Genomic DNA, 12,017 nt, shown 5'->3' with positions numbered 1-12,017 from the left:
TCTTTTTTATGTGTTGTTGGATTCTATTTGCTAATATTTTGGTAAGGATTTTGGCGTCTAGGTTCATCAGTGATATTGGCCTATAATTCTCTTTTTTTGTAGTGTCTTTGCCTGGTTTTGATATCAGGGTGATGGTGGCTTCATAGAATGAGTTTGGGAGCATTCCCTCCTTTTCAATCTTCTGGAAGAGTTTGAGAAGGACTGGTATGAGTTCTTCTTTGTATGTTTGGTAGAAGTCCCCAGTGAAGCTGTCCGGTCCTGGACTTTTATTTGTAGAGAGGTTTTTTATTGCTATTTCGATTTCATTTCTAGTGATCGGTTTGTTCAAGTGGTCAGTTTCTTCTTGATTCAGTCTTGGTGGACAGTATGTTTCCAGAAACTTGTCCATCTCCTCTAGGTTATCCAGTTTGGTTCCATATAGTTTTTCATAATATTCTCATATGATATTCTGTATTTCTATTTTATTTGTTGTAATTTCTCCATTTTCCTTTCTTATTTTGCTAATTTGTGCTCTCTCTTTTTTCTTCTTTGTGAGTTTGGCCAGAGGTTTGTCGATTTTATTTACTTTTTCAAAAAACCAGCTTTTGGTTTGATTGACTTTTTCTATGGTTTTTTTTTAAATCTCTATTTTATTTAATTCCTCCCTAATCTATATAATTTCCTTCCTTCTGCTGCCTTTTGGGGTTTTTTGTTCTTCTTTTTCTAGTTCCCTTAGCTGGTGGGTTAAATTGTTTATTTGAGATTGTTCTTTTTTGAGGAAGGCCTGTATTGCTATAAACTTCCCTATTAGCACTGCCTTTGCTATGTCCCATAAATTTTGTGTGGTTGTGCTTTTATTTTCATTTGTCTCAAGGTGTTTTTTAATTTCAGCTTTGATTTCCTCATTGACCCATTGGTTTTTTAATAGCATATAGTTTAATCTCCATGCTTTCCTTTTTTCTCCTTTGTTTCTCTGTTGTTGATTTCTAGTTTCATGGCACTGTGGTCAGTAAAGATGCTTGAGATAATTTCTATCTTCTTAAAATCGTTGAGGTTTCTTTTGTGCCCAAGTACATGATCAATCCTGGAAAATGTTCCATGTGCACTTGAAAAGAATGTATATCCTATGTTTTGGGGGTGTAATGCTCTGAAAATATCCACCAAATCTAACTTTTCTATTGTATTATTTAATATTTCTGTTGTCTTATTTATTTTCTGTCTGGAAGGTCTGTCTAGTGATGTTAGTGAGGTGTTAAAATCTCCAACTATGATTGTATTCCCATCAATATCCCCCTTTATCTCTGTTAGTAATTATTTTATGTACTTAGGTGCTCCTATATTGGGTGCATATATATAATCTCTGCACTTCTCACGCCTCCCACAGCCACAGCCATTTGAACCTTGGTAAGCAATCGACCAAAGGATGTGAAGAGATGTGCCAGCCCCTGAACACAGAGGCCTGGTGTAAACAAGATGTGCTGGGAGTCCACTCTGATCCCTGTCTGAACTGAGGAGAACAGAGGAGGAAACAGAAAGCAGCAGGAGTTGTAGCTGTGAGATCCTTTACGACAGGGCAAGAGGTAGAATAAGGGATAAACAAGCAGAGCAATGAAGAGCGTGAGTCACCAGGAGCTATGAGGAAGAGGAAAAGACTCCGATGGGGGAAAGAAGCAGTCAATGGGCAGTGAGGGAAGAGGACACACCTGCACTAGTAGGCAGAGCACACAGGGGAGAACCCCAACTCCTCCCCAGGCCAAGGCCCCAGAGTTGCTGTGGATTCTGGAATTGTCTAGTTCCCACATCCATGAGCCTGGTCCTGCCACTGTTCTGATTCCTTCTGAGGCTATGTGGTTGCCTTTTCTAGTAAGCCTGTCATCACTGGAGGTCACTGAAGAAAATTGCTGGGTCTTCTGAGTTGAACAGATGGGCTGCATATCACCCAGGTCACCTTGCATAAACTTGCCCAGGACCAGGCTTGTGATGAGATCCAACATCTCAATACTCGAGGCCCATCCTGTGGTGGCTGAGGGCACATGGCCTGCACAGTACTGATGAAGGACAGGTGCATGTATGTTACCATGATCCAGGATACATGCCTGTGTGGAGGCCACTTCACCTCCAAAGGGAAGAGGGAGAGGGGATTGCTCTGACAAGGACAAAGGATGAACTTTGGCCATTTTGCAACCACATGTATTCTTTCTTTCCAATCAGATTGTAGTTGGTCCCAAGTCCAGAGACCACATGTACAACCTCTTGCAGATACTTGTGCCCTAGAAAGTATTTAATCACCTATTGGCATTTAGTGAGTGTGTGTGTGTTGGGGGGGGGGGTGGGTAGGGAGGAGGACATTAAGCTAAATACTCAGAACCGTGAGGAAGCTAATTCAGTGATGACCCTGAACTGGGTTGAAAAGCATTTTCAAAGAATTCATGTCTACCCAGGACCTCAGAATGTGACCTTATTTGGAAATAGTCTCTTTGCAGATGTAATTAGGTTAAAATGAGATCCTATTGGATTGTATGGGTCCTAATTCAATGACTGGTGTCCTTATATGAAGAGAAAACAGAGACCTAGAGACAAACACATTAAGAAGACAGTCATGAAGACAGGCAGAAATTGGAGTGATGGAGCTATAAGCCATGAATGCCAAGCACTGCTGGCAACCTCTAGAAGCCAGGAGAGAAGTAAGGAAGATTCTTTCCTAGAGCCTTCAGAGAGAGCATGGGCCTGCCAACGTCTTGATTTTGGATTTCTTGCCTCCAGAACTGTGAAAGAATAAGTTTCTGTGGTTTTTAGCTACCCTGTTTGTAATGCTTTGTTATGGCAGGTCTAGGAAATGAATATATCCCCAACCAGTTTTTCCACTAGTGATGTAATAGTGTGGCCATCACTTTGGTGTGTTGATGAATCTGATGGGTGTGAGCTCAGAGATATAGCACTGCCCAAAACAAATAAGCAAAGGAAATGTCAGATGGTCTCTTCCACGTGGGAAATGATGGTGAAATAATCTAGTAAATGCTACCATTTTCATGTGTGGATGTTTTGTAGGTAAGCGCTCTGAGGTAAGAATTTCAAATGTAATGATATCAACCAAATGAAGAATCTGGCTGAGAGTGAATGCAGGGGAGATGGCCTCTAGAAGGAGACCTCTTCTGGGTGCCCAGGTGTCCCTTCCTGGCAATGACAACTAAAGGGACAGGGCGGTATGCTTCTTGCACAAAGAGGCAGGAAACATCTGGATAAATGAATTAGCACAAAGCTTAGTCCAGAAATGAAAGGCAGAAGCTGTGGGACAGAGGGGCCCATGATTACAATGGCCAGAAGCAAAAGGGTTCCTTCCTTTCCCACCTGGTTAAGTAGCCAAATCTGGGTCATTTAATGAGCATCTACCTGGTGCCAGGCATGGTGCTAGGTGCCTTAATTGTGATTTAATCCTTATTTACTCCTCACAATCCCCTTGACATAGGTGGTGTAAGTGTGAAAGAAGCACAAGGTAATTCCAGTGAGTCAAGGTTATTTGCTCAGCCTTATCTCTGCAGTCAAGGAAAGTGGGAAATAAAATAGAAAATAAAATATTTGACCTTAGCCCACAATAAACTTGCAATAAAAAGAATTCCTTTACTGAATAATATACATTTATTTCATAAAATAAAAATATTTCATTCAACTTTTACTATTCATTCTTGGAACTTGTTCCTGGCAAGTCAAGATTTAAAAGAATTCTAAATGCATCTGTTTTATGCATTGTATTGAACAGGGAGGAAACTTTTCTTTTTTTTAAGAGAGGGAAATTACATCTCAGTGTTCCACAAAACAAACTTTCTTAAAAAATTTTAAGTTTCCCATGATTAAATTAAACCAAGAACTAACTGAATGTACACAACAGGGAGAAAATATAAATATCAGAAGGGCATTTTTCTAGTTGTTTTAATAATGATTTCATCCCATCAAGTTCAATTCATCTCCTTTACAAAACCAGGCCAACACTGGATGTCAAGTAGAGAAGCTAAGAGGTTAAGTTCTGGATTCATCCCTACTTATGACGTGTGATTGTAAACACCTTGTGATCCAGTTCTACAAAGCTGATACAAAGAATCTCAGAATCATGATAACTGAGTTGATAGTAGTCGAGTTGTTAGTAAACTTGAAACAGACCCAGATGAAGAATATGTTAAGAGGATGTCACCCTGGACAGGGGGTAGAGATCCAAAATGTAGTCCTCGCTAATGACTGAGTGATTTGGGGTGAGTTAACTCTTTTCTCCATGGAAAAGTTCCTGAATCAGAAAGTTGAAAAGTCTAATGCCTGCTCTTCCATGATTCAATAGGATAAATTAGCTAATGTATTAGGAGTAAAGCTAGTTAAAGTCTTAGTGAAAAAGAAACCATAAAGCGTATGTCAAAGGTACAATTCTGAGGATACATAGGGAAAAAAAAGTTCTTTGCATGTGGTGTAAAAAAAAAATCTCTAGAATTCTATAAACTTATTTGCATGAAAGCCAGCTTGGAATGAAATTAGAATGCTATTTACTCAAATTTGATCATTCTCTTCTCATGACTTCCTCCTCCAATGTTTCTTACACTCAGAACAATAGCTAGGAGTTTCCTGCCCTGTGTACAGTTTCCAGGACAATCTTTTGATTCAGGGAAATGGATATCTAGTAGGGGTGGCTGACATGTATTCAAAGATAAAAAGAAAAACAGAAAGATCTCCCAAATGATTAAACAAATTGCTCTCTTGACTTTCCTTAGACAAAGAAGGAAACAATTATCATCAAGAAAATAATCCTCTGTCCCACACACACTGTGGTTCATGAATACCTCTTAAATCATGCATCTGTAGTAAGCAGAGAGCATTCTGGAGTCCCAGGGGACAGCAACAGCATTGCTGCTCAGATCTCAGCAAACATTGTGGGGCTGTTTCTGAGACACTGGCCAGAGAAATACCAAGAGGGAGGGAAATAAAAAGATCACAGTTTTGTTTTGTTTTTTTTCCCCCTAATTAATCTGCATGGTTTGATTTCTGACAAGGAAAGAAAAGGAAGGTCATTTCATCTACCCAGATGTCAATAAACAGTATGTTAAAACCAGGTGAAAAGGAAAAAAAGAGAAGAAAAGTATCCATGTGAAAGGTAATTCTCTGAATGCTTGATCCCTGTGTGGCAGACAGAATAATAGCCTCCCAAAGAAGTCCAGGTCTTAATCCCTAGAACCCGAGACTATGTCAAATTATATAACAAATGAATTAAGATTGTTATTCAGCTGACTTCAAGATGGGGAGATTATCATGGATTAACTGGGTGAGTCCTTAAAAGTGGAAGAGAAGCAGAAGTGAATGTCTGAGTGATCCTACTGAGAAGAGCTCAACCCACCGTAGCTGGCTTTGAAGATGGAGCAAGAGGCCTTGAGCCAAGGAATGTGGGCGGCCTTTGTAAACTGGAAAACGAGATTCTCTCCTAAAGCCTCCAAAAAGGAAGGCAGACACTTTGATTTTATCCTGGTGAGACTGTGTTGTACTTCTGACTCCGGGAACTGTAAGATAGTAAGTTTGTACTATTTTAAGCCCCACCAAGTTTGGGGTAATTTATCATGACAATGATGGAAAATACACCTGAGTCAAAATCCAGAGTACATCACAGTGAAAACCATCTGGATCAGTTACGTCCCAGTCCCAGGAGGTCCTGCAGTGATTGAGGATGATTTGCCTGAAATGCCTGGGTCTGGTCTACTCAGAGTTAAGCCTGATGCCAGAGTTGAGAAGGCTCAACCCTCCAGCACTCCCTCTTTTGGTATTTCTCCTTAAGCACTTGGATTAAGGGATGTACCTAGTGTGTTTGTTGGGTCTCTTCTGGGATCTGTGATGTGAAATGGTACTAGGCTTTCACTTAGGGCCCATTTTTCAAAGCAATTTTCACGGAGAAAATATGAGTCAAGAAGGAAGCTCTTTTATTGATATATTGATAAAGTACAATATCCTTGCTGTTTATTTTATGTCAATAGCTAATTGAATTAAAAAGAAGATTGTTGTCAAAAGGAATAAAAATAAACAAAAGCAAAAAAAAAAAGATGAATTGGATCTGAGGATCTCATGTATAACACGGTGACTATAGTTGATAATTGAAATTCGCCAAGAGATTAGAATTTAAATGTTTTGACCAATTAAAAAATAGTAAATATATGAGGAAATGTATATATTAAATTAACTCAGGGAGAATCCTTTCATAATATATATGTACATCAAATAATCATGTTGTACACTTTATGTATCTTACCATTTTATTTGTTAATTATACCTTAATAAAGCTGGACTTAAAAAAAAAGGAAGGAAGATCTTTTAATCTTCTCATGGTGCCACAAGTGAGAAAATAAACTATTCCGTCAGTACTTTCCCTGCCCCTGTATGTTCTGGCTCCTGAGTTCCTGCTTCTTGTGGAGTGTGGGTCACTTTCAATGTTTAGGACCCCAAGGAACACAACTCCAGATTCCTAAAAACACTGAGGTGCTGCTTGGAATCTCATAGCATGGGTTTGCTGATGGATTTAGGCTACTTTGCCCAGAGTCAAATTCCTTGCCTATGATCATTTCTCTAACATTTCTACAGCATCTCCTACCTTTGTAAGACTGTGCCTGCCTTCTGTTGCAACATTCCAACACCTGCTATGAAACATACCGGACATCCGGTGACAGCTGCCAGGTCCACGGCCAATTCACAGGACTTGATCAAATCCTCCAACATGGCCAAAGCTTGTTGTAGTTCAGCTGAAAAGGCTGACTCCTTGGTCCTCTTTGGTCCATTCTGTGGAAACCAAATGCCTTGTTGGAAATCAAAAGGTAAACCATCTACCAAGGGAAGAAGGAAAACAGGACAGAGATAAGGAGCCATGGATTCAGCCAGCATGAAGTGACTGAGAAGGTGGCTACATCAACCTGTTTCCCTGCTCCCAGAGAATGGTGACTAAGGGTATTTGCTGGTTTAACTACATGATATATAGATATACAAGCAAAATCATTCACTGCACCTTCTACACATTGAAGTAGTGAAGAAAGAAGTTCATGAAACCTTGGACATTACATTCCAGCTCTATAAGAAACATCCTTAAACTAACCATATTTCAATAAAAATATATTTTTAAAAAAAGGGAAAAGAAACACCATGAGCTTTTTTAAAGCATGAAAAACCCAGCCCTTTAAATAGGCTGCTCTCCCTTTTACTTGCCTGTCCCTGGGGCCTGTTGAAAAGTATAGTCTGAGTATTATATTCCTATATTTCATGTGGCAGTCTTATTCCCATGGGTAAAATTATACTTAAAACCATCCCCCAGAGGAGGATATTTGTAAGCTATAGAGGCAAAGAGTGGGCTGCCAACTGGAGGTTTACTCATGATTTACATGTAAACACCATCATGGTGGCACTGGCCTCATAGAATCTCCCCTAGCTCTGCGCTTTCTCCTTCCTCTTCTCCTCCAGGCCTCCCCATGTTCTGTCCTCATTAAAGATGCCAAAGAGGTAACCCAATGTGGTCTGCACCTCTCAGACAGCATAAAGACCCAGCGTTAAGTGGAAAAAGCAGTGATGGCTAATTCAGGGGCCCAACGTTCCAGTTATTACTACTGTGACATTTAGGACATGATAGGGATGGTTGTTTCAGCTCGAAAGTCTTTTGCTTTTAGGGTTTCTGTATTTTATTACACTGCTATCTACATAGCATATTTATCTATTATCTGGTAAATGCAAACAAAAAGATTTTGGTTTTGTCCCCTTGTTTTTTAACCCATCAACTTCTACAACAAGGAACAGAGAGCCCTTTGCTGCCCTCCCCAGGATAGCCCCACGTCTTCTTGTCCTCTACAGCAAGATGTAAGCAGAGGGTTGTGTATTTTCTTAATCTCTACTTAAACACTGAAGATTAGCATCTTTGGGTCATGAGTGACCGGGCTGATGAACGGAGCAGAGCGTGCTGCTTCCACTAAACCATCTGCCATGGATTCTTACCTTCTCACTCATGGTAAATATGCTTCAGGTCCTGGTGAAAGACAATAGGCTGTCACCTGAGTTTATTGTAATGTCAATAAAGGATTAAAAGTTCTTACACCAGACATCTTCCTCTTTACCAAACACTTGAAACCCTTCCTTTTAGAGACTCAACTGTTCCTGATCCTTCTCCTTCCCACTAACCTTCCTCCTACAAACCCAGCAGGTGGCTAGTTTTAAACTGTGTGATACAGGGCTCAGAAAAATTCTTAGAAACATTATTAAACCCCTCAGGCTAGCTCCACTTGCTCCAGGCTATAAAGTTATTACCTGTGCCTTGAGCTTCTTATAATTTCAAGGCATCCCCACCACACATTCTGAGCCGGCATGCAAATGACTGCTCCTTGAGACACATACCTCAAGTTTTTCTTGTGAAAATCAGAATATTATAATAGAAAATTAAAAACAGCCCACTTCCAGCCACAAATTTCTTCCCAATCTGGTGTGGCCAGCAATTCTTCCAAGGAAAGTTTAGCTGTCTTAGAATTCACACACACACACTTGGAGGGGAACAGAGCATCATGTATATAGATTGGATATACTAAGAAATACAAAGAAGTAAATATAAATCATTATAATCCTACCATGCAGAAAAACCACAGTAGAAATTTTTATATATTTACTTTCAGTCTTTTATGCATGCATTTTATAGCTTCACTTAATTTTGTATTCCTGTAAAACATTTTTATGTGGAAGGAAGAAAATATATTACCACTTCTATTACAAATCCCCACTTTGAAATTGCCTTTAAGTTTTTGTTTTTTTCTTGACTATGAATTATAGGATATATACTATTTTAGAAAATTCAGACAAAGATCATAAACAAAGAAAACAAGATTGCCATAAGTCCTCTCACCCATAGACAAATACCATTAGCAGTTAGTACATAAAACAGTATTTAATATCCAGTACCTTAACTGAACTTCCTTCTAGGTCACGTGGGTCCATCTCCAAATCCTCAGGAGACTCAAAATCCAGCAGATCCTGCATTAACCCAAAAGTTTTATTGAAAAATCAAAAAGTAGAATGTCAACTTAAGCTACTGTGCAAACAATCTGCAGCCAACACTAAACTAACTGAAGATGTATATAAATATGTCTTTCACAAGAGGGAAAGAACAAATGGTATATTCAGCACAGAGTTCTTTCCACAAACATAGAATCATATTGGACACACTACTGTGTAGTCTGCTTTTCTCAACAACATATCATCAACATTTTATCACGAAATTACATTTTTTAAAAGATAGATTTAAATTGCGGCAGAGTGTGGCATCCTATAGATAAATCATGACTGATTAATCCCCCCTACTGTTAAACATTTAGGTTCAACAATTTTACTATTATTACAATAATTTTTATACATTTTTCTTAAGGATAAATTCCTAGAAGTACGATTGTTAATGTTAAGAGCTGTGATACATATTTCCAAGTTATTTAAGAAGGACTGTGTCACCACCAGCCACATATGAAAGCTTGTTTCACTAATCTCTAGCCTACATAGAGTACTACCATTTAATAAAAAGGTTTTGTCAGTTGAATAAACAGAGCAATTCTGCCTTACTGCTATTTTAATTTGGATTTCTCAAATAACTAGTGAGATAGAACTCTCAAAAAACATTTGCTATTAGCATTTACTCTTTTGTAAACTGCCTATGTCCTTTGTTCATCTTTTTATTAATTTTGTTTTTATTTCAGCTTTATTGAGGTATAACTGACATAAAATTTTAGGTGTTTATAGTGTGTATTGTAGTGATTTGATACATGTATACATTGTGAAAGGACTCACCCTATCTAGTTAATTAACACAGCCACCACTTCAGACTTTTTTTTTTTTGATAAGAACATTTAAGCACTACTCTCTTAGCAAATTTCAATTATATAATAGTCATCAATTATAATCATCATTTTTTACATTAGATTCTTAGACCCTTATTCATCTTATAGATGAAAGTTTACACCTTTTACCAATCTGTTCCTATTAATTCTTTTTAAAAACAGTGATCTATTTATGACATGAGTTGGACTAAACAGGAAATCAGCATGATGACTTATTCTAGACCAGTCTTCTTACAATAAGCAAAACTTACTGTAAACAAATGTACCATTTTGCAAACCATGTTTATATTAAACAAAATCCAGGCAAGAAAAGTTCTCTACATTAAATTTGATAGTTTCCATACATGGCTTAGCTTGTTAGACAGAAAGTATGAGCTCAATGAAAGCAAGTTGTTGTCTTTTACTGCAACTATTTCTAATGTATGCTGACAAGTAATATACTAATATTGTTTAATCAACTTGCCTTGACTCATTAGACATTATGCACACTATGTACTCTTTGTCATGACTGTTAATTTTCATAATATCTCAGAAAAGATATTAAACATTTCATAGATATCACCTTTTTGTTTTTCATTATTAATTTCTAAATGCCTATTATTAAGCATGCTGACATTTGTCACATATCTTACTAATACATTTCCCCCAATTTTTCATGTGTCTGTTTTTAATGGTATAATCTATCATTCCTTTCCCTTTCTCTTAAACCTAGAAAAGCTTTCCCACCCCAGGATCCTGCGATCCACTCTAAGGCACGGGGCAATTGGTCCAACATTCAGGCTCTCTCACTGCAGAATGAGCTCTGTCCCTCAGGGCAGAGAAAATTACCAAATTCTTCCTCTCTCCACAAGCATGCCAATGGTTCAAACTTGTTTTTCCAGAAACAAAGTGAGCTTAACAATGGGAAAAACTAATCTGTTTTGAGTAGTCTCCCATGGTTTCCTACAGACCCCCAAAGAATAGTTTACAGTGATTCTGTCTAGTTTCCTCAGTGAAATGAAGCCAACCAAACCTTCTAAGTATTTTTAACACATGTGACCTCATTTAATGCTCCCAAAAAGCACACCAGGAGAGTATTATTACTACCTTCCTGTTACAGGTGAGGAACCTGAGGCAGAGAGGGGTTAAGCAATTTGCCTGAGTTCAGGCAGCCAGCTGGAAGCGTCAGAGCCCGGGTCCACACCCAGGATGTCTAACTCCTGAGTCTGTGTTTCCAATCACTATGCCCTACAGCCCTCTACGTAAGGCACGGACGTACCTACTGCGTCAGCATCACTTCTGTGGGAAAGCCCGAGCCTTCGGTACCGGGTGCACCCAGGCCCAGGGGGTGAATACTCCCACTGAGCTCTGCTCCATCCCACTGCACCCAGGGGAAGGACATACAAAGTTCTGATGACAGTAAACACGGGGCCGTCAGAGGGACATGAGGACCTAAGTGAACGCGGTGCCAAAACATGCTGACAGGTGCCACCCATGGAGGGAAGCGGAGGGTCACCACCCTCCTCCCCGCGCTGGTGCGCCGTCCCGTGTGTAAAACAACAGCCGCACGGTTGGTTCGGAAGCTTCTCTGTTTCGTCTCCACGTGCGTCGCTCACCGGCTCCTCCCAGGAGTCCTACGGAGGAGCTTCTCGCATCCTCACCTTACGCTTGAGAAAACCAAGGCCAAGAGGACCCGTCATCCCGCAAGTGGGGGCGGCAGGGCCGGTGCTGCCGAGCTGGGGCTGCGGGTGCGACGCCGAGAGGGTCCCGCGTGCTGAGGGCAGACGGTTGGGCGTTCGGCTTCACCTCCCCGAGCCTCAGTTTCTCCACCTCCAGAGCCTTTGGCACGTCTGATGGTGGGGATTAAGTAAGAAAGACACGGCGGAAGGTACCCAGTAAACAGCAGGGGCTCTTTTTTTTTTTTTTTTAATTAAGAGGTAGTAGCCAGTGGGCAAGAGCTGCTTGTAAAACTTAATTCAAAACAGACCGTGGAGAAACCGCCCAGAACTTTCCCTCTGCTCACACATGAGGTGGGGACACAGCCTTGACAAAGCCACCTGTCGTGTGTGCGTGTGTGTGTGTGTGTGTGTGTAGGCTGGGACTGCTCTCTGGCAGGTGTGATGGTGTCAGAGTAAGAAAGAACCACCTAGGGGTTCAGCAGAGCAAAATTCATTCTGCTATGTTGCTATT

General features: G+C 39.9%; 1 protein-coding gene across 12 annotated transcripts in view; it reads right to left on the bottom strand.

Moving 5' to 3' along the window:
* Positions 1-12,017, bottom strand: part of MCF2L2 (MCF.2 cell line derived transforming sequence-like 2) — a 207,885-nt gene that overhangs the window by 30,801 nt on the left and 165,067 nt on the right. For all 12 annotated transcript variants that reach the window (XM_074367088.1, XM_074367109.1, XM_074367099.1 and 9 more), the window contains 2 exons: positions 8,923-8,994; positions 6,649-6,774 (listed from right to left, as the gene is read on the bottom strand). In XM_074367088.1, the coding sequence (XP_074223189.1) occupies positions 6,649-6,774; positions 8,923-8,994 (198 nt within the window). The remainder of the gene's footprint in view (positions 1-6,648; positions 6,775-8,922; positions 8,995-12,017) is intronic.

This window comes from Camelus bactrianus, chromosome 1 (assembly GCF_048773025.1).
Source record: "Camelus bactrianus isolate YW-2024 breed Bactrian camel chromosome 1, ASM4877302v1, whole genome shotgun sequence".
Lineage (NCBI taxonomy): Eukaryota > Metazoa > Chordata > Mammalia > Artiodactyla > Camelidae > Camelus > Camelus bactrianus.
The sequence above is the reverse complement of the archived record's forward strand: the minus strand, read 5'-3'. Positions and strand labels throughout refer to the sequence as shown.